At 44.8% G+C, this 23,660-nt stretch overlaps 1 protein-coding gene across 1 annotated transcript in view; it reads left to right on the top strand.

Moving 5' to 3' along the window:
* LOC139235620 (T cell receptor alpha chain MC.7.G5-like) overlaps positions 1–23,660 on the top strand; it is a 77,572-nt gene that overhangs the window by 21,596 nt on the left and 32,316 nt on the right. Inside the window, exon 3 of the mRNA XM_070866663.1 lies at positions 17,560–17,569. Coding sequence (XP_070722764.1) covers positions 17,560–17,569 — 10 coding nt within the window. The remainder of the gene's footprint in view (positions 1–17,559; positions 17,570–23,660) is intronic.

Here is a 23,660-nt window from a genome sequence, read left to right as displayed (position 1 = left end):
AGCTAAGGGGAAAACCTGTGGCTGCAGTGTATGCAGATTTTCAGAAAGCATTCATTAATTGCCACACTATAGGTTATTACACAAAATTAGCACTCATCGGATTGGGGGCAATATATTCGTGTGGCGAGAGTGTTGGGTAACGGAGAGAAGACAGAGAGTAGTCATTTTCGGGTTGGCAGTGGTCGACCGGAAGGATCTGTGCTTAGGCCTCAGCTATTTATAATCTATATCAGCTGTTTAGATGAGGGACCAAATGTAATCTATCCAAGTTTGTTGATGATGCAAAACTAGGTAGGAAAGTAAGTTGTGAGGACCATGCAACGAGGCTGCAATGGGATATAGACAGCTTAAATAAGTGGCGAAGATTATGGAAAATGGAATATAATGTGCAGAAATGTGGTTATCCACTTTTGTATGACAGATAAGAAAAACAGAACATTTTTACATAATGAGAGATTGGAAAATGTTGTTATTCACAGGGATCTGGGTGTCATTGTACAGGAATGACTGAAAGTTAACATGCAGTTACTGCAATCAATGATGAAAGGTAAACTAATGGGACTAAAGGCGGACAAGTCCCCTGGACCTGATGGCTTACATCCTAGGGTCTTAAGAGAAGTGGCTGCAGAGATGCACGAAATTGTGTTAGGGAAATTGATGGGATTGAAGGCGGATAAATTCCCAGAGCTTGATAGGCTGCATCCCAGAGTACATAAAGCTGTGGCCCGATAAATAGTGGATGCATTGGTGATAATTTCCAACATTCTATTGACTCTGGATCAGTTCCTGTGGATTGGAGAGTAGCAAATGTAACACCGCTTTTTTAAAAAGGGGGGAGAGAGAAAACAGCGAATTATAGACCGGTTAGCCTGATATCGGCGTTGGGGAAAATGTTGGAACCAATTATTAAAGATGAAATAGCAGCACATTTGGAAAGCAGTGAGAGGATCGGTCCAAGTCAGCATGGATTTATGAAAGGGAAATCATGGTGACAAATCTTCCAGAATGTTTTGGGGATGTAACTAGTAGAGTGGACAAGGGAGAACCAGTGGATGTGGTGTATTTGGACTTCCAAAAGGCTTTTGACAAGGTCCCACACACGAGATTAATGTGGAAAAGTAAAGCACATGGTCTTGCGGGTAATGTATTGACGTGGATAGAGAACTGGTTGTCAGACAGGAAGCAGAGAGTCAGAATAAACGGGTCCTTTTCAGAATGACAGGTAGTGACTACTAGGGTGCCACAGGGCTCAGTGCTGGGACCCCAGCTATTTACAATATACATCAATGATTTAGATGAAGGAATTGAATGTAATATCTCCAAGTTTGCAGATGTCACTAAGCTAGGTGGCGGTGTGAGCAGTGAGGAGGATGCTCAGAGGCTGCAGGATGACTTGGAAAGCTTAGGTAAGTTGGCAAGTGCATGGCAGATGCAGTATAATGTGGATAAATGTGGGGTTATCCACTTTGGTGGCAAAAACAGGAAGACAGAATATTATCTGAATTGTGACAGATTAGGAAAAGGGGAGGTGCAACGAGACCTGGGTGTCATGGTACATCAGTCATTGAAGTTTGGCATGCAGGTACAGCAGGCGGTGAAGATGGCAAATGGCACGTTGGCCTGCATAGCTAGGGGAGATGAGTATAGGAGCAGGGAGGTCTTATTGCAGTTGTGCAGAGCCTTGGTGAGGCTACACCTGGAATATTGTGTTCAGTTTTGGTCTCCTAATCTGAGGAAGGACATTCTTGCTATTGAGGCAGTACAGCGAAGGTTCAGCAGATTGATCCGCGGGATGGCAAGACTGACATATGAGGAGAGACTGGATCGACTGGGCTTGTATCCACTGGAGTTTAGAAGAATGAGAGGGGATCTCATAGAAACATATAAGATTCTGACGGGATTGGACAGGTAAGAGGCAGGAAGAATGTTCCCGTTGCTGGGGGGGGGGGGGGGGGTTCCAGAACCATGGGTCACAGTGTAAGAATAAGGGATAAGCCATTTGGGACCGAGATGAGGAGAAACTTCTTCACTCAGAGAGTGGTTAACCTGTGGAATTCTCTAACACAGAAAGTTTGTGAGGCCAGTTTGTTAGATATATTAAAAATGGAGTTAGATATGGTCCTTACGGCTAAAGGGGTCAAGGGGTATGGAGAGAAAGCAGGAAAGGGGTATTGAGGTTGAATGATCACCCATGATCTTATTGAATGGTGGTGCAGGCTCCAAGAGCCGAATGCCTTGCTCCTGATACTAATTTTTATGTTTCTATGTTTCTATGTGGACTATTTGAATTTCTATTTGAAGGCATTCGATAAGGTGCCACACAAGAGATTAATCCACAGGATAAAAGCTTGTGGGGGGTTGGGAGTACTATATTAGCATGGATAGAGGATTGGCTAACTGACAGAAAACAAAGAGTCCGGATAAATGGGTCATTTTCCGGTTGGCAAACAGTGACTAGTCGGGTGCCGTAGGGATTGGTGCTGGGTCCTCAACTATTTACAATCTGTATTAATGACTTGAATGAAGGGACCGAGTTTAATGTAGCCAAGTTTGCTGATGATACAAAGATGTGTGGGAAAGCAAATTATGAGGAGGACACAAAAAGGCTCATCACCCCCAGCAATCCAGCAAAGGCCAGCTGTGCAACAGCCCAGTGAAGGCCCAACAAATGACTCGCCAACACCAGCATTTGCACCGAGACGATCAACCAGGGAAAGGAAGGCCCCAGATCGACTCACATTGTAAATAGATACATTATTGACTTGGAGGGGGATGTTGTTATATATGTAAACCTGTAATTACCATGTCTAACCACCAGAGGGCTTATCCCCTGGAGTCCCAAGGGGTCGCACAATCCCTTGGGAGCACCTGTATGTAAGGAGGCCTCACAGGCTGGAAAGGCACTCTGAGACCTGCAATAAAGGACTATGGTCACACTTACTTAGAGCTTGCAGTATCTAGTCTGACTCTTTATCCAAGACATAACAGATACAATTCCCTCGTCATTAACAACCATCCGCCAAGGGAGATGCTTAACATCATCTTCACCGTTCACATCTGTGCAGATCAGAATGTAAATCAACAGGGAAACTCCATAAATCTGGAGCATTATCAGATCTGATCAAAAGGAGCGTGAAGGAATTGTACTAAGAATGGGTTAGCACAAGGAAACCGATGTTATATTCAGGAGAGTTAATAAGGACACAAACTCTCACTACCTGTCCAACACGGAAGGTTGCTTCCTGTCGAATTAATGGAAAAAACTGTGTCTCGAATTTTACCCACACGAGGCTGCACGCACTCAGTGTTTCTCACTGATATCAGCTTTCACTGTCTCTGAGCTGTCATAGAAGCCACCGCACTCAATGTCTCGCACATTTTACTGTATGTCCTTCTGTTGGGGTCTCTCTCCATCACTGTGCTCAGTCACAGCATTGAGGACCTCTCTCTGCTAGTGTCTCTCTGTATCACTAACTGGTATAGTATTAGGCAGTCCCTCGTATCGAGGATGACCTGCTTCCACACCAAAAATGGATGAGTTCACAGGTGTTTCAATGAGGAACCTGACATTCGAGGAACCAAACTACATACTGAAGGGTGGAAGATGCCTGTGCATGGATTCTTTTAACGTGGGGTGTCAGTTGCACACCAGCCACCATGTGGGCTTGATTGAACTGGGTCTTGATCCAGTGGCAACGGTTAACCAAGATGACGGGAGACGAAGCTCTGCTGCACGGACCTAGTGTGCATACATGCTCCTACTATCCATAGATCACAGTGTGGGCTGGCCCGTGCTGCCCTTGGTCCCTCGCCTCTTCTGGGCCCCGAACCCTCACCTCTCCTGGGCCCCGATCTCTCACCGCTCCTCTGCACCGATAAAAAATGGAGCAGTCGGAAACAGGACATCAATTAGTCTCCTCTTATCTTGGAGACATCAAGTATCAACACTGTTATTTGAAATATCAAAATGTTAAACTCCAGCCTAGTTGAAGGGTTATTAACATCAGCAGAAACAAGCAGTTCAGAAGGATGTGAACTGTCACTAACAATAATCAGTCTGGCTATCTATCGCCCTAGCTGGTGTCTTTCTGTATCGCTAACTATAATCAGTCTGGCTATCTATCGCCCTAGCTGGTGTATCTCTGTATCGCTAACTATAATCAGTCTGACTATCTACCGCCTTCTGCTGGTGTCTATCTGTATCAGTGTGCTACGTCACACCTTTATTTATCAGCCACTGTTGGTGTCGCTCTCTATCACTGTACTCAGTTCCACCTTTATCTATGTTCCTCTGTTGGTGTCCCTCTGTGCCACTGTGCACATTCACAACTTCTCTCTCTCTCCATTGTGTGTGCTCTATCATTGCACTCAGTTACACCTTTATCTCTCTCATAGAAACATAGAAACATAGAAAATAGGTGCAGGAGCAGGCCATTCAGCCCTTCTAGCCTGCACCGCCATTCAATGAGTTCATGGCTGAACATGAAACTTCAGTACCCCCTTCCTGCTTTCTCGCCATAACCCTTGATCCCCCGAGTAGTAAGGACTTCATCTAACTCCCTTTTGAATATATTTAATGAATTGGCCTCAACTACTTTCTGTGGTAGAGAATTCCACAGGTTCACAACTCTCTGGGTGAAGAAGTTTCTCCTCATCTCGGTCCTAAATGGCTTACCCCTTATCTTCAGACTGTGACCCCTGGTTCTGGACTTCCCCAACATTGGGAACATTCTTCCTCCATCTAACCTGTCTAAACCCGTCAGAATTTTAAACGTTTCCATGAGGTCCCCTCTCATTCTTCTGAACTCCAGTGAATACAAGCCCAGTTGATCCAGTCTTTCTTGATAGGTCAGTCCCGCCATCCCGGGAATCAGTCTGGTGAATCTTCGCTGCACTCCCTCAATAGCAAGAATGTCCTTCCTCAAGTTAGGAGACCAAAACTGTACACAATACTCCAGGTGTGGCCTCACCAAGGTCCTGTACAACTGTAGCAACACCTCCCTGCCCCTGTATTCAAATCCCTTCGCTATGAAGGCCAACATGCCATTTGCTTTCTTAACCGCCTGCTGTACCTGCATGCTAACCTTCAATGACTGATGTACCATGACACCCAGGTCTCGTTGCATCTTCACTTTTCCTAATCTGTCACCATTCAGATAATAGTCTGTCTCTCTGTTTTTACCACCAAAGTGGATAACCTCACATTTATCCACATTATACTTCATCTGCCATGCATTTGCCCACTCACCTAACCTATCCAAGTCACTCTGCAGCCTCATAGCATCCTCCTCGCAGCTCACACTGTCACCCAACTTAGTGTCATCCGCAAATTTGGAGATACTGCATTTAATCCCCTCGTCTAAATCATTAATGTACAATGTAAACAGCTGGGGCCCCAGCACAGAACCTTGCGGCACCCCACTAGTCACTGCCTGCCATTCTGAAAAGTACCCGTTTACTCCTACTCTTTGCTTCCTGTCTGACAACCAGTTCTCAATCCAAGTCAGCACACTACCCCCAATCCCATGTGCTTTAACTTTGCACATTAATCTCTTGTGTGGGACCTTGTCGAAAGCCTTCTAAAAGTCCAAATATACCACATCAACTGGTTCTCCTTTGTCCACTTTACTGGAAACATCCTCAAAAAATTCCAGTAGATTTGTCAAGCATGATTTCCCTTTCACAAATCCATGCTGACTTGGACCTATCATGTCATCATTTTCCAGATGCACTGCTACGACATCCTTAATAATTGATTCCATCATTTTACCCACTACTGAGGTCAGGCTGACCGGTCTATAATTCCCTGTTTTCTCTCTCCCTCCTTTTTTAAACTCCCTCTATTGGTGTCTCTCTCTAAGACTGTGTGCAGTCACACCTTTATCTATGTCTCTCTGTTGGTGTCTCTCTATATCATGTACTCAGTCTCACCTTGATCCATCTCCATCTGTTGGTATCTCTCTGTGTCATTGTGTTAGCTCACACATTTATCTCTCTCCATCAACTGGAGTCTCACTCTATCACTGTGCTCAGTGACACCTTGCAATTCTGTTGTCTCTCTTTGTCAATCAGCCTTTCCCCAAATCGTGTCCTCCAGAACTGCCAGTAATATTTTGACAGGTTAGTTTCCCATGTTTAAAATCCACCTGGATAAATTGACATTATCCTTTAGATCTAACTATCAAATCACTGTGGTAAATGCCATTAACCACGTGGGCATAAACAATAACTTACAACAAGGACATCTCAGAATGAACATAAAATAGCAACTGGACATCAAGCAAAATAGTAAAATAGAGAAGTTATAGTGATAACAGTGGTAATAACAATAATAATAACAAAAATAATACCAACAGTAATGAAAAGCTAACATGACCATGCAGCAGTTTTTGCCAACAAATTGAGAATCAGTGTATCACAGACTGGCTGCCAGTTACCTCCTGTTGTCACAGGATCGGGCTCCAGCACCGTGTTTGAGTTTGCGACAGCAACATATCTTTACTTTGACGGGCAGGTGATGCCTCTCAATGAAACTGTGCATGTACATTATTCCATTGCATGTTGGTCAGTCCTTTACATCAGACCATAGTGGGGGGTGGGAGTGGGGGGCGGTGGGCTTTTCTCACAAGGCTCAGAGGCGGCAGGCACATGCCTGGCTTCTTCTTTAAACTTGTTCTGTATTCCCACCACACACAGCCGGAAAAGCAAGAACATTGCGGCCCATCAATGATCTCCGGGACACTATGCTCTGCAAATCAACTCGCTCCTTTAAAAGTCTTTCAGTCCAGCTGGGAGGTACATGTTCCCTGAGCAGTCCAAGGCTGCAGTCTACAGCTGCCTGCTGCATCCAGTGCCTCAGGAGGGCATTGGGGGTTCAGGGATAGAACTCTCACCTGCCACGCTGGAGACCCGGCTTCGATTCCTAGCCAATGCAGAGTTTGAGATTCTATTAAAGTATTTCAGTGGGTTTACAAAATGCTCAGGGAGATTTCAAAATGCTGACGAACAGCGGGATCTGGGGGTCCTTGTACGTGAAACCAAAAAAGTTAGCTTGCAGGTACAGCAAGTAATAAGGAAGGCAAATGGAATGTTGATCTTTATTGCAAGGTGGAAGGTGTATAAAAGTAGCGAAGTCCTGCTACAACTGTACAGGGCGTTGGTGGGACCATATCTTGAGCAGTATGCCGTTTTGGTCTCCTTATTTAAGGAGGGATATACTTGCATTGGAGGCATTTCAGAGAAGGCTCACGAGATTGATTCCTGAGATGAAGGAGCAGTCTTATGAAGAAAGGCTGAGCAGGTTGGACCTATACTCATTGGAGTTTAGAAGATTGAGAGGAGATCTAATTGCAACATAGAAGATTCTGAAGGGGCTTGACAGTGTAGATACAGAGAGGATGTTTCCTCTCGTGGGTGAATCTAGAATTAGAGGGCATAATTTCAGAATAAGAGGCCGCACATTTAAAAGGGAATGAGCAGGAATTTCTTCTCTCAGAAGGTCGTGAATTGTTGGAGTTCTCTTTCCCAGAGAGCTGTGGAAGCTGGGTCATTGAATATATTTAAGTTCGTGATAGACAGATTTTTGAATGATAAGGGAGTAAAGGTTTATGGGGAGCAGGCAGGGAAGTGGAGTCGAGGTCAAGATCACATCAGCCATGGTCATATTAAATGGTGGAGCAGACGCGAGGGGACAAATTGCCTCGTCCTGTTCCTACTGCTTAGGTTCTTATGTGATAGCCACATGTATAGGTATTATGGGATGATAGTAGCAACCCTGATCTACTGAGATTAATCTCTCGTTGGGAAGTTTGAACATTGAGACCATGAATCCAACAATTAAAGAAAAGTTTGCATTGATAGAGCAACATTCACGACTTGAGGGTGGCCAAATCGTTTTACATTTGTGAAGTGTAGTCACTGTTGTAATGTAGGAAATGCGGCAGAAGATCCCACAAACAGGAATGTGATCATGGCCAGATATTCTGTTTTAGTGATGTTGTTTGAGGGATAGATATTGGCCCCAGGACACTGAGGTAATTCCCCTTATCTTCCTCTAAATAATGGCTGTGGGATTTTTTAGGTCTACCTTGAGGGGACAGAGGGGGCCTTGGTACAATGCCCCATCTGAAGAACGCACCTCCGACGGCGCAGCATCCATTGAATGCCAGTCTAGATTTTTGTGCTGAAGTCTCTGGAGCTGGACTTGAACCCACCAACGTCTGACTCAGAGATGCAAGTGCTACCCACTGACACTTTTGAGATCTGAGAGCACTAAGTTTAACGAACGTTGTCTATAGCAAGCCACGATGCTTTGCCTTTAAGTTTTGCAATTGGGCGGAAGTATAACGACTGCATTTCCTCTTTGGTTAGGTTCCTCACTATAAAGCGGAGAGGACGCCGCTTATTTCATGGGCGGGGCCCCTTTAAGAAGAACATGAGGATCGAGATCCGAATAAGATTAATCCTCTACAATCTAACAATTTTATTCTCAGGTTTGTTATGTTTCAGATTCTCACAGATTAACATTCAAATAATCCCTTTATACCACCATATTTAATTTTTGGACTTTTACAAAAAAACCTTCTGTAGCTTTAGTAGCGGGAAACCAGAACTAGGGGTCATAAATATAAGATAATCACAAATAAATCCATTAAGGAATTCAGGATTAGTAAGAGAATGTTTAGAATGTGGAACATCCTACCACATGGAGTGGCTGGGGTGAACTTGATAGATGTCTGTAAGGGGAAGGTAGATACGAGCACGAAGGAGAAAGGAATAGACGGCTGTGTTGATAGGATGAGAGTATTTAAGGTGGGAGCATAAACACCAGTTTAGACCTGTTGGGCCGAATGGCCGCACTGTAAATGCAACATGATTCTATGAAGTTAAAGGCATAACCTGTTGTTTATTCCCATCCTTTGGCCCATGGGTTTGCTACATGTCGCAGATGTCCTGGCCAAAGACGAGATTTCCCAGTTTCCACCGCCACTAGTCGCTGTGAAAGGGTCCTCGATCACAATGAACTGCAGCACCAGCGTCCTGCTCAGCTTCGCGCAGTGTTTCCGGCGCTATCCCGGCCGGGCTCCGCAACTGGTGGCCACGGCGCTGGGAGGCAATGTAAAACCCGGAAAATTTCGGCGCTACTCTCAGTCGAGCCCAGAAGGACAGCACTCTGACCATTGGAGACGTCACACCAACAGACGCCGCCACTTACTTGTGTGTGGGTGATCGCACTGTGTTGCAACCCAGTGAGGGGAGCCAGTCCTAAAACCGGGCAGGCAAGATCAACACCGTCCGCTTACCGATCTCAACTCAATCAGCGTCAGCACCACACACAACATGAGCTTCCTGAAAATCACACTGATGGCGAACAGAGGGCGGATTGCTTTAGTTACTGTCTGTCGGGACATGGTGCAGCGATGAATTAACCGTATCAATACCCATAGCAACTAGAGTCATTCTGTCGCCTACCTGGAGCGACCAATATTCTGATAGCTCAATGACTCTGATGTAGATTCATCGATCTTTCGAATACTCATAGTCCACTTTCATCGCCTTCCCGTGTATTTTCTGCTCTATTATTGACTTTGCAGAAGCTATTCAATTAGTCCCACTCCTGTGTTCTTTCCCCATAGCCCTGCAAAATATTCCAGTAATTATCCAGTTTCCCTTTGAAATTTACAACTGATTCTTCCTCCTCCGCCTCTCCAGGCAGTGTATTCCAAACCTGAACAACTCGCTGTGTAAGAAAATCATCAGTTCATCTCCCCTCTGGTTCAATGCCAATTATCTTCTGATCATCGACTTGGTGTCTGCCCACAGAAACAGCTGCGCACTCTTTATTCTACGAACAAACTGCTCATGTATTAGCATTTGGCTAATGTCTCTCAGGGGAAAGTTATGCTCCAACATTCACTCCCTCCACCAGCGGCGCATCGTGGCTGCACTGTGCACTGTGGCTGCACTGTGCACCATCTACACGATGCACTGCAGCACATCTCCAAGGCGTCTTCGGCAGCACCTCGCAAACCCGCGACCTTTACCAGTTAGGAGGACAAGGGCAGCAGGCGCATGAGGACACCACCACCTCCAAGTACCGTCGCTGGGTTAATATGTTGACGCTTCCACCCAAACGCCGCTGTGGGAATAGCTTGACCATGCGGGAGGGCAGCGGTCCAAGTAGAAGACCCACCACCGCCTTTTCAAAGGCAATTCGAGATGGGCATTACATGCCAGCCTTGCCAGTGACGCCCATATCCCGATCATCAATTCACCAATTGGTATCACGCTTTACATGAGTGCAGCGAAGGTTCACCAGACTGATTCCCGGGATGGCAGGACTGACGTATGAGGAGAGACTGGATCGACTGGGCCTTTATTCACTGGAGTTTAGAAGGATGAGAGGTGATCTCATAGAAACATATAAAATACTGACGGGACCGGACAGGTTAGATGCAGGAAGAATGTTCCCGATGTTGGGGAAGTCCAGGACCAGGGGGTACAGTCTAAGGATAAGGGATAAACCATTTAGGACTGAGATGAGGAGAAACTTCTTCATTCAGAGATTTGTTGATACCAGCTCATTAGATATATTCAAGAGGAAGTTAGATATGGCGCTTACTGCTAAAGGGATCAAGGGGTATGGAGAGAAAGCAGGAAAGGGGTACTGAGGTTGAATGATCAGCCGTGATTTTATTGAATGGTGGTGCAGGCTCGAAGGGCCGAATGGCCTACTCCAGCACCTATTTTCCATGTTTCTATGTTTCTATGATGCACGGCCGACTATCTCTCCGCCTGTGGAATATATTATTCACAGTGCCTGCACTTTATCGCAATGTTTCCCTCTGTGTCCTTTAGACAGCGTTGCTGGATCGGTCACTCAGCAGCCAGAGGCAGAGCTGACTGTTCAGGAGGGAGGGATCGCGACCATCACCTGCTCCTATACAGAAGGGGCGAGCGTTTGCCTGGTCTGGTATGGGGAGGGCCGATCCGAGGGGCTGGAGTATATCCTCATCCGCTGCACCGACGGCTTCAGTGACACTGCGAAGTTTGCAAGGCAGCGCTTTACCTCATCTTTGGCCAAAAATTACAGATCCATCAGTTTAACGGTTTCACAGCTGACAGCTGCGGATTCCAGGAAGTACTTCTGTGTTTTAACACCGCACACAGCGGTGTATTCAGGGCAAGAGCCTTTACATAAACTGCAGGTGCTCCGGCACGAGGAGAGATTGTGACAGCGAACTCTCATTGTATTTCATGGACCAATGTCACTCTGCATTCCAAATGAGGAGCGTAGCATAAATAGACAGAGAGAGAGACAAAGGGAGAGACAGACGGACCGATAGAGAGCTGCATAGATAGATAGGTAGACAGACAGACAGACAAACAGGCACACTGACTGTTAGTTAGATAGATAGATAGATAGATACATAGATAGATAGATAGATAGATAGATAGATAGATAGATGGATAGATGGATAGACAGACACACAGACGGACAGACGGATAGATGGATAGATGAGGCGACCATTGTGTAATCACATGATAATGTCGCTGTTGACCACAAATTGGAATTATCTGTTCAATAAACTAACTTAATCAATTTGAAAGTGCGTGGGTTAGAGGTGGAAGCTGATTGTTATTCTCCCATTCTAAGCAATGAAATGAACCCACATGGGAGCGGGTGTCCACTGTAACTGAACAATTAAAGGAGTGGGATTTCCCTTCACCTTCCAATACCCTCCCAACCTCGGTTATAGCTCAGCCTGGTATCCCCGATCCACTTCCTGTTCTCCAGCGGCAGCACACTTTTCGTTTCGCTATCCCTCCCTTCCTCCAATTTGTTCCATCAGGCGTCTTTCTACGAACAGTGGAACTCCATCCCCGCTGGTTGATCTTGTCTTGCCGCATCGCTCCCTGGCACTATGCACTATCGGCTCCTTATAAATTGGATCTTTCTTTGCACCAAGCCAATAGACTGAAACTTGCTTATTATTAGTTAAAGGGACAAAAAACAGACATATTGTCCTGAGATCTTCTCCGGTAGATACGCCTGCATGACCATTAAGCGGCGCTGTGTGGTTTGCCATGTTCACTATTTTAGTGAAAGAACCGATTTTGATTTTCTATGTATTAATATTCATTGAAAATGTCTGCTCTGCATTTATGATAGCATTAAGAGTAAATAGGTATCAGAGGAAATGTCACTTAATTATCGCCAAATGGAATTCAAGTGGAACAACGATTATGTGAGCCTTTAAAATGCTGCTTGTGGAATCAGAGTGTGAATGGTTGAAGGGCTTGTATCACATTATATGGTTAAATAGTTTCCCCATCACTATTATGTAAAACATATATGTACATTTGAATTCAGACACATTGGCAATACCCCGTTTATAGCCTGTAGATGGCGCTGTTGGCCCAGGGTTTCTCGAGGGCAGGGCAATGTATCAATTTGCGAGTCAACATCCAAAGGATTTACATTAATAAATAGTATAAGACCTCAAATTGCAACGCATTCTTGAATTTCACGTTGTTTTTCTACTTGTTCTTTCGCTTATTATCATTATTTTCAATGGAATTCATAAGAATTTCATGCTTATCAGAGAGATAGAAACATATAGATAGATAGATCCAATAACGGTTTCATTATCCATGAAAAGGGCAGTCACTGGAGAAACAGTATCTGGAGAATATATTATTTAGTTTATGCTTTCATCTTCTAAACATGGATATTCCACTTTGTTGCGCTAGGTGCTTTTCAAAATTCTTTCCACCATGTCCATGAAACATTGCAACGTTTCCTCGCCATACACATGAATGGTTCCGATAAGGTATGACCGCTTCTCCTTATTTGATAACAGGTTTTCACAAATGGTCAGAGAATCACGCCGCCGAGTTGCCAATTGATCCAGCACACTATGTCCAGTAGGTGGCGCTATCACCATATTAATGCGTGTGGAAAATTAACCAACCACCTTAATCGAATCATCATATGAACATTTCAATGGATAAGGTTGGCGTCTCTCTGTATCGCTGCATTCAGTTTCACGTTTACCTTTCTCCTTCTGTTGTTGTCTCTCTATCACTCATTGTACTCAGTCATATGTTTATCTATCTCCTTATGTTGATGTCTCTCTATACTTTGGCCGTCTCACTTTGCAGAGTCCATCATCATAGGCATTCCCTCGGAGTCGAGGAAGACTTGCTTCCACTCCCAAAGTGAGTTTTGTGCTGACTGAACAGTCCAATACAAGAGCCACAGACCCTGTTACAGGTGGGACAGACATTCACAGAGGGTCGATGGGACCGGTTTGCCGTGCGCTCCTTCCGCGGCCTGCCCTTGGCCTCTTCATGCTCTTTGCGTTCAGACTTGAAGAGCTCAACGCCCTCCCGGATGCACTTTCTTCACCTTGAGCGGTCTGCGGCCAGGGTCTCCCAGGTGTCAGTGATGATATCACACTTTACCAGGGAGGCTTTGCGGGTGTCCTTATAACGTTTCTGCTGTCCTCCTTTGGCTCGTTTACCATGAAGGAGCTCTGCATAAAGCATTTGTTTATGGAGTCTCATTTCTGGCATGCGAACTATGGACCTGCCCAGCAAAGCTGATCGAGTGTGGTCAGTGCTTCATTACTGGGGATGTTAGCCTGGTCGAGGACACTGATGTTGGTGTGCCTGTCCTCCCAGGGGATTTGAGGGATCTTGCGGAGACATCATTGGTGATATATCTCAAGCAACTTGAAGTGCCTTCTATACATCGTCCATGCCTCAGATCCATACAGGAGGGTGGGTATTACTACAGACCTGTAGACCTTGAGCTTGGTGGTAGATTTGAGGGCCTGGTTTTCAAACACTCTTTTCGTCAGACAGCCGAAGGCTGCACTGGCGCACTGGAGGCGATGTTGAATCTCCTCATCAATGACTGCCTTTGTTGATAAGAGGCTCCTGAGATATGGGAAATGGTCCACGTTATCCAGGGCCATAACGTGGATCTTGATAATTGGAGGGCAGTGCTGAGCGGCGATAACAGGCTGGTAAGGACCTTTGTCTTATGGATGTTAAGCGTAAGGCCCATGCTTTCATATGCCTCAGTGAACACATTGACTATATCGGTCGTAATGTACAACATGTTACTTCACACGAACATGGCCGACTATGCATGACACACATAGCCAAGCCTACATCACAAAAACATGGCCGCTGCCGGTTTTCCCTGCAGTCCATGAGGTCACAATGCCTTTTCACGTCACAGTGCCATGATTGGATTTTACTCCTATTGATTCAGGGTCAGTGGGTCACAGACCGTCTCGTGCCCCTTGCTCAGCGCTCATCGGCTACAGTCTAAGCAGCCTGTACCCCTTGATCCCGGGCTGTGATCAAGTAGGGGGGTCAGCTCGGGGCCTCTAACAGGAGCTTCGCAGCGCTCGAGAGTGTACGTTTACACTTTTGAAGGATAGTTACTGTGGCAACGTAGAAAACGCTGAAGCCATTTTAAGCACAGCAAGATCCCACAAACAACAATGAGAAAATGAGCAAATTACCTCTTTTTAGTGATGCTGATTGAAGGATAAATACTGGCCAGGAGACCGGGACAACTCACCTGCTCTTCTTCAAAATAATCTGGGCAGCCTATTGTAAATTCTGGTATCTTGTTGCGAAGTCTTGGTATCTTGTTCCAAGGTCTAGTGATTTTGTTAATATATCTTGTGATTTTGGTGCAAAGTAGTGGTATCTTGTTGCAAAATTTTGAAATGTGGCTCCAAAGTCTTGCTATCTTGTTGCAAATTCTGGATACCCTGTTGCAAAGTCCGATTATCTTGATGCAAAGTCTGATATAGTGTTGCAAATACTGGGTATCCTGTTACAAAGTTTGTGTATCTTGTTGCAAAGTCTGAATATCTTGTTGCAAATTCTTGGTATCATGTTGCAAAATATTGCACCTTGTTGCAAAGTCTAGATATCATGTTACAAATATTTGGTATCCTGTTGCAAAGTCTGAATAGCTTGTCATTTTGGCATCTTGTTACAAATTCTTGTGATGTTGTAAGAAATTTTGGGTATCTTAATATAAGAACATAAGAGCATAAGAAATAGGAGCAGGAGTAGGCCATACGGCCCTTCGAGCCTGTTCCACCATTCAATACGATCATGGCTGATCTGATCATGGATTTAAGTCCATCTCCCTGCTAGCTCCCCATATCCCCTTATTCCCTTATATTTTAAGAAACTGTCTATTTCTGTCTTAAATTTATTCAATGTCCCGGCTTTCGCAACTATCTGAGGCAGTGAGTTCCACAGATCCACAACCCTCTGAGAGACGTAATTTCTCCTCATCTCAGTTTTAAATGGGCGGCCCCTTATTCTAAGATTATGTCCCCTAGTTTTAGTCTCCCCCATCAGTGGAAACATCCTCTCTGCATCCACCTTGTCAAGCCCCCTCATAATCTTATACATTTCGATAAGATCACCTCTTATTATTCTGAATTCTAATGAGTAGAGGTCCAACTTACTCAACCTTTCCTCATAAGACAACCCCCTCATCTCCGGAATCAACTTTGTGAATCTTCTCTGAACTGCCTCCAAGCAAGTATATCCTTATGTAAATATGGAAACCCAAACTGTACAAAGTATTCCAGGTATGACCTCACCAATACCCTGTACAACTGTAGCAAGACTTCCCTGCTTTTATACTCAAACCCTTTTGCGATTCCATTGGCCTTCCTGATCATTGATGTTCCAAAGTCTGGTGATTTTGTGCTAAAGTCTGAATATTCTGTTGCAAAGTCTGGATATCTTGTTGCAAATCTGCATATCTTGTTTCAAAGTGTAGATATCTTGTTGCAAAATCACGATATCCTGTTCCAAAGTCTTGGTGTTTTGTTGCAAAGTCTGCATATCCGGTTCCAAGGCCTGGTGCTTTACTTATGTTGTTTGTTCAACGAATTAACAACACACAAACAGGCCATTCACCCCAATAGCTCTATGGCAATATTCTGCACGAACCTCCTTCATCTAACACTATCAGCATATCCTACTATTCCTTTCTCTCTCGTGTGCTTCTCAGGCTTCCCCTTAATTGCATCTTTGCAATTAAGGGGATATTCTATTGCAAAGTCTGGATATCCTATTGCAAAATCTGCATATCCTGATGCATATCTGTGTATCTTGTTGCAAAGTCTGGGTATCTTGTTGTAAATTCTCGATATCTTGTTCCAAATTCTTTGTATCTTGATGTACATTTGAATATCTTGTTCCAACATCCGGTGATTTTGTTGCAGGATCTGAATATCCTGTTGCAAAATCTGAACATCTTTTTGCAAAATCTGGGTATCTTTTTGCAAAGCTGGATAGCTTGTTGCAAAGTCTGGATATCCTATTGCAAAATCTGCATATCCTGATGCATATCTGTGTATCTTGTTGCAAATTCTTGGTATCGTGTTGAAAAGTCTGGATATCTTGTTGTGACATCTGGATATCCTGTTGCAAAATCTGTGTATCTTGTTGCAAAGTCTGGATATGTTGTTGCAAAGTCGGATATCCTTTTGCAAAGTCTGTGCATCTTGTTGCAAAGTCTGAGTTTATTGTTGAAAATCTGTGTATCTTGTTGCAAAGTCTGTGTATTTTGTTGTAAACTGCGTATCTTGCTGCAAACACTGCTTATCTTGTTGCAAAGTCTGGCTATCCTGTTGCAATGTCTCTGTCTCCTGTTTTAAATTCTTGGTATCTGGTTGCAAAGTCTGGGTATCTCGTGCAAAGTTTCGTTTCTTGTTGCAAATACTGGGTTCAACCATGAGGTTCAAACCGGATATGTGTAGTAAACAATAGATGGGGACAGTGGTACAGAGCGAGACCAATCTGTATATTTCCACAGAACATTATTGTTGCTGGTCCACACCAGTAGCTTGATTATAATTTTCCAAATGCGCTTCAAAGTGATTCAGGACGAAACGCTGACATTAATTTTTTAAAATCTTTTCTCAGTGAGTCACTTTATTTGCTCAAAAATCCTTCCAGCTTCAGTATTGCAATTGCCTTTACTTATGTTGTTTGTTCAACGAATTAACAGCACACAAACAGGCTATTCAGCCCAATAGCTCTATGGCAATATTCTGCACGAACATCCTTCATCTAACACTATCAGCATATCCTACTATTCCTTTCTCTCTCGTGTGTTTCTCAGGCTTCCCCTTAATTGCATCTTTTTTATTCGCCTCAACTACTCCTTGTGGTAGCGAGTTCCACGTTTTAATCACTCTCTGGGTAAAGACGTTTCTCTATTTTGCATTTATTAGCGACTATATTATATTGATGCCCCCAGGTTTTCTGACAATTGTACCGGTCTATTTCTCCAAACTTTCTTTGTCCTGATTTGCACCGATTGTAGATTGCACCGAACCCACCCAGTATTGGAGCAATCGCCAGCTCGGGACTCGGTTAGGGAGGGCGCAAGAGCTATTCTGCTCTGCAAGATGCTGAAACTGGACCCGGTGAGGCCGGGTATCTTTCATTGGTACTGGCGGAGTCATCAGCAGACACCCGAATGGGTTTGCAGCGCAGGAGATTACTACGGGTAAGGTTTTCAGAAGAGATTTAAAGGATTGCTGTACAATAATCAGAACGCGTTAGCATTGCAGATTGACAGATCTCGTTTCCAGGACAGTGCCATCTACTATTGTGCTTCGATTTTCACAGCCAAGCACACGCCGCCTAAGGCAGCACAAAAACAGGCAACAGGACGGACAAGGCAGACAGAGTCAGACATGAAAAGGGAGAAACATGGAGGGCCAAAACCTGAGAGAGGGTGAGACACAGCGTGATACACAGAGACCGTCGTGGAGAGGGAGAGAAACGTATCAAACATGGATAAATATAGAAAGAGACAAACATGAAGGGAAAGAGAGAGAAATAGAGGGATAGATATGGAGAGGTAGAGAGATACAGAGACTAACATGGAGAGTGAGAGACAGAGACACGTATGGAGAGGGACAGAGAGACAGGGACAGAGACAAACACGGATATGGATAGAAAAAGTGGAGCAGATATGGCGAGGGAGAGAGAGGGAGAGTGGCAGACAATAAGAGAGAGAGAGACAAACAGGCAGACAGAGAACAACTTGGGGAAACATAGAACAAATAGGTGCAGGAATAGGCCATTCAGCCCTTCTAGCCTGCAAAACCATTCAATATGATTATGGCGAGGGAGAGAGAGAAACGGAGATGGGCTGGAGAACTGGAGACATGAAGAGAGAGAGAAAAAAACTCAGAGGGACAGGTATGGAGGGGCAGAGCGATACAGAGACAGACAAGAAGAGTGTCTTAATCGCATTTTCCACCTGGCCTGCTACCATCAGGGATCTGTGGACATGCACTCCAAGGTTCCTCTGATCCTCTACGCTTCTTAGTATCATACCATTTATTAGGTATTCCCTTGCCCTGTTAGCGCTACCCAAATGCATTATCTCACATTTCTCCGGACTGTATTCCATTTGTCACTATTCTGACCACCTGGCCTGTCCATTGGTATCTTCCTGCAGTCTACAGAATACTTCCTCACTATCAACTACACGGCCAAGGATTGTTTCATCTGCAAACTCCTTAATCATGCTTGACTGGGGTGCGACAGGGATCAGTGCTGGGACCCCAACTAGTTACAATATATATTAACGACTTGCATGAAGGGACCGAGTGTAACGTATTCAAGTTTGCTGATGACACAAAGATGGGAGGTAAAGCAATGTGTGAGGAGGACACACACAACCTGCAAAAAGATATAGGCAGGCTAAGTGTTGGGCAAAAATTTGGCAAATGGAGTATAATGTAAAATGTGAAGTTATGCACTTTGGCAAAAAAAGTCAAAGAGCCAGCTATTATTTACATGGAGAAAAATTGCAAAGAGCTGCAGTACAGCGTGATCTGGGGTTCCTGGAGCATGAAACACAAAAGGTCAGTATGCAGATACAACGAGTGATCAGGAAGGCCAATGGAATCTTGGCCTTTATTGCAAAGGGGATGGAGTATAAAAGCAGGGAAATCTTGATTCAGGTATACAGGGTATTGGTGAGGCCACATCTGGAGTACTGTATACAGTTTTGGTTTCCATATTTAAGAAAGGATATACTTGCTATGGAGACAGTTCAAAGAAGGTTCACTAGCTTGATTCCAGAGATGAGGGGGTTGACTTATGAAGAAAGGTTGAGAAGGTTAGGACTCTATTCATTGGAGTTCAGAAGAATGAGAGGTGATCGTATCGAAACGTATGATTATGAGGGGGTTTGACAAGGTGGATGCAGAGAGGATATTTCCACTAATAGGAGAGATTACAATGAGGGGACCGCCCATTTAAAACTGAGAAGAGGAGAAATTCCGTCTCTCAGAGGGTGGTAAATCTGTGGAATTCCCTGCCTCAGAGAGCTGTGGAGGCTGCGTCAATGAATAAAATTAAAACATAGATAGACAGTTTCTTAACCGAGAAGGGATTAGGGGTTATGGGGAGCAGTCTTCACTCAGAGGGTGGTGAATCTTTGGAATTATCTGCCCCAGATGGCTGTGGATGCTCAATCGTTGATTATATTCAAGACAGACATAGTTAGATTCTTGGAGATTAATGGAATCAAGGGATATGTGAATAATGCAGGAAAGTGGAGTTAAGGTAGAAGATCAGCCACGATCTGATTGAATGGCGGAGCGGGCTCGTGGGGCCGATTGGTCTACTCCTGCTCCTAATTCTTTTGTAAGGACACAAGACAGGAAGAGCAGAGTGTGATATGGGTGGGCAGCGCTATCTGGCCCACACTTCCGCTCCCACGTTCAATCTCGAAAACCTAGTTAATCGCCAACCGTGCCTCGCTGCTTCAGATTCGGCCAGGAGTCCTGAGGTAGTCAGATCAGCCAATCAGTCTCAGAAGATCCAAGTCATGGAATTCGCCATCTGTCTCGGTGTGATTCTGGCTCATGTGGCCCGTGAGTTTCGCTTGCCGTGTTTCACACCAATGAGATACTGTGAGAAACAAATATCAGGAAAGATTGAACAGCCTGAGACTCTTGCCTCGCGCAATTCGAAGACCGAGAGGTGACCTGATAGAAGTATTTAAAATCATGAGGAGGTTTGTTCGGGTAGACGTAGAGAAGATGTGGTTGGGGGAGCATGATGGTGGCAGGGTGAGAGTCCAAGTCTAGGGGCCACAAAATAAGGTAAATATTAAGCCAATAACGAATTGACGAGCGAGCCTTATTTCGAGCGAGGCGAGAATGTCGAATTCGCAATTCAAGGGGAAACTAGATAAGATAATGACGGAGAAAATAATTGAATGACTGGTCTGTAGGGTGAGATTAGTAAGTCGTGTGCGAGGATCATGGGGCGGAGCGTCCACGCCAGAATAGACCCTTTGGGCCAGATGGTCTGTTTCTGTGCCGTAAATTCTATGTGTACAGTGTGAATTAAGTTTGTTCCACTTTAAATTCTCCTGTCCTTTATGCTTCTTCTATTCACAGAAGTCACCTCTGAAATTGCGCTGACCCAGTTAGATTCGGCGGTCACAAAGTCTGAGGGGTCTCTTCAACTCACATGTGAATTGACTGGGGATGAGTTTGATGACGAGGTGATGCACTGGTATCGCCAGTTTCCAGGGAAGGGCCTGGATTGGGTAGCCAGATATTGCGACTCCTCAACTATTAATTATGCTTCTGGACTTCAAGACCGATTCTCTGCTTCAGCCATAAGCTCGACTTTTAGTTACATTTAGTGTTGAGTAAAATTAAGGCCGAGGACGCTGCCGTATATTACTGCACCACCGACAAGCAGCCAGAGGAACCCTGGCTGAGCTGGTGTAAAAACCCAGGCACAAGAAACCGCCAACATGAGGGGATCCCTAAAGGAGCGCTGAAAACACCAGCCAACCTCGTTCACACAAACACAAACATGAGATATGCAGATCACCCGCTGAGCACTCTTTCCGGATGAGACACCGTTAACTCTGGCAAGGTGACAGAACAAAAAAACACCCTCTAGCCAATTTCAGGAAAACAATGCAAGAACTTCCTTCTGAACTGTCGTGAAATGAGCACAGGGCTGATGGGTGAATGCGATTTGCTGCAGTGACTGCTGTGTCTAATTTGGCAGTACCCTAACCTCTCAGTCCAGAAAATTGTGGGTTCAAGTCCCAATCCAGAGCCTTGATTACAAAAATCTAGGCTAGCACTCCCATGCAGTGCTGAGCGAGCGCTTCACTGTTGGAAGTGCCATCTTTCGGCTGAGACGTTAAATCTCAGCCCTCTCAGGTGGACCTAAAATAACCTATGGCATGCTTTCGAAGAAGAGCAGGGGAGTTGTTCCCGGTGTCCTGGGCCAATATTTATCCCTCAATCAGCATCATTAAAACAGATGATCTGGTCATTATCATATTCCTATTTGTGGGGGCTTGCTGTGCTTCCGCTTTTTCTATAAAACAACAGTGACTACACTTAAAAAGGTACATAATTGGCTCTAAAGCGCTTTGGGACGTCATGAAAGGTGCTATATAAATGCAAGTCTTTCATGGTTGACCATGACAGGCCAGTAATCGTGAAATCGTCCAAAAACAATAACCATTGAACAATTGCATTAACATCAATTTCAATGTTGTCGGTCATACTACAAGAACATAAGAATTACGAGCAGAAGTAGGCAATATGGCAGGCCCCTCGAGCCTCCTCAACCATTCAACAAGTTCATGGCTGATCTTCAACTTCAACTCCACTTTCCCACCCAATCCCCATAACAGTTGAGTCCCCGGGAGTTCAAAAATCTATCGATTTCAGCCTTGAATATACTCAATGATTCAGCATCCACAGTCATATGGGTGAGAGAATTCCAAAGATTCACAGCCCTCTGAGAGAAGAAAACCCCTCCTCGTCCCAGTCTTAAATGGCCGACGCTTATCCTGTCCACTAGTTCTAGACTCCCCAGCCACAGGATGCAACCTCTTAGCATCTATTCTGTCAATAACCTTCAGAATCTTATATGTTTCAATGAGATCACATATCATTCTTCTAAACTTCAGACAATATAGGCCCAATCTAGTCAAAATCTCCTCTTAGGATAGCTGGACTCATCCCAGGGTTCAATCCAGTGAACCTGGATTCATTGCACCATCTGCAAGGCATGTATGTCCATTCGCAGATAGGGTAAACAAAACTGTGCACAGAACTCGAGGTCTGTTCTCATCAAAGCCCTGTACAATTGTAGTAAGACGCCCATAGTCTTGAACTCCAACTGCCTTGCAAAAAAGGCCTTCATTCCATTTGCCTTCCAAATTGCATGCTAAACCTGTATGCCAACTTTCTATATTTCCTGTACGAGGACACCTAAATCTCTCTGAACGCCAACATTTAATAGTTTCTCACCATTTAACAATATTCTGTTTTTCTATTTTTCTTACCTACGTCAACAACCTCACATTTCACTCCATCGGACACCTTATCGTCCGCTCGCAGTATCAGCTGTGGCCCAGTGTGTCGCACACCCGCCTCTAAGACAAAAGATTTTGGTTTCAAGTCCCACTCCAGCAACTGGAGCACATAAATCGAGGCTGATGCTCCAGTGCTGTGCTGAGGGATTGCTACACTGTCGGAGGTGCCGTCTTTCGGATGAGACGTTAAACCGAGGCCCTGCCTGCTCTCTCAGGTGGACGTAATCGAACCCATGGCACTATTTCCAAGAAGAGCAGCGCAGTTATCCCCGCTGTCCTGGCCAATATTTATCCCTCAATCAACGTAACAAAAACAGATTATCAGCTCATTATCACATTGCTGTTTGTGGGAGCTTGCTGTGCGCAAATTGGTTGCCGTGTTTCCCATATTACAACAGTCACTACACTCCAAAAGTACTTCATTGGCTGAGAAGTGCCTTGAGATGTCCGGTGTTTGCGAAAGGCGCTATAGAAATGCAATTATTTCCTTTTGTTTTTACTTAACCTGTCTATAATCCCAACGTCCATAATGAGTCATTGTAAATACACAGTATCTGTTGCGGTGGATGTCGTCACGTGGTTGCAGACGACGTCGGTTGCATGCAACCAATCGTTTGCCTCTTCAAACCCGCCGCTTTCTGCATTTTGCATAAACCCCCATCACTGAGGATCGGGATCCAACAACCTAGGAACTGCTTCCCTCAGTTTGTGACTGAAGATACGGGAGCCTAATTTAGCCAAAATGTCCAGGAGCCTGAGGTCGGCGATTGTTCTCGGCGTACTGCATGGTTTCCTGCACAGTGAGTAGCTGTAACTCTTCCGAATTGTTCCAATCTTTCTCTTTCGCTGTTAATCCCTCTCTGGGGGTGTTACGGAGCCAGGAGTCACTTCGCCGTAATTACTGCTTCTTTACCTTTATAGGTGTCCAGTCGGATGAGGTATTGAATAGGCAGAAACTAAGCGTTCTGAACAGTCCCTGAGACTGACCTGCAAAACCAGCGGGTTCAACCTTGACATCTACTGGGTGTACTGGTAACGCAAGGCCCCGGGGAGGCTCTGGATTGGCTAGTTTCGTACTATGATAAGGACAGAAAGCAGTACAGTCAAGAGATTGGAGAACGGTTTACTGCTTCCAAAGACGTATTAAACAATATCTTCGCTTTGGATATCAAGGCATTGACACCGGAAGAGAGCGCCACTTATTATTGCGCACGGG

Source organism: Pristiophorus japonicus, chromosome 23 (assembly GCF_044704955.1).
Source record: "Pristiophorus japonicus isolate sPriJap1 chromosome 23, sPriJap1.hap1, whole genome shotgun sequence".
Lineage (NCBI taxonomy): Eukaryota > Metazoa > Chordata > Chondrichthyes > Pristiophoridae > Pristiophorus > Pristiophorus japonicus.
The sequence above is the reverse complement of the archived record's forward strand: the minus strand, read 5'-3'. Positions and strand labels throughout refer to the sequence as shown.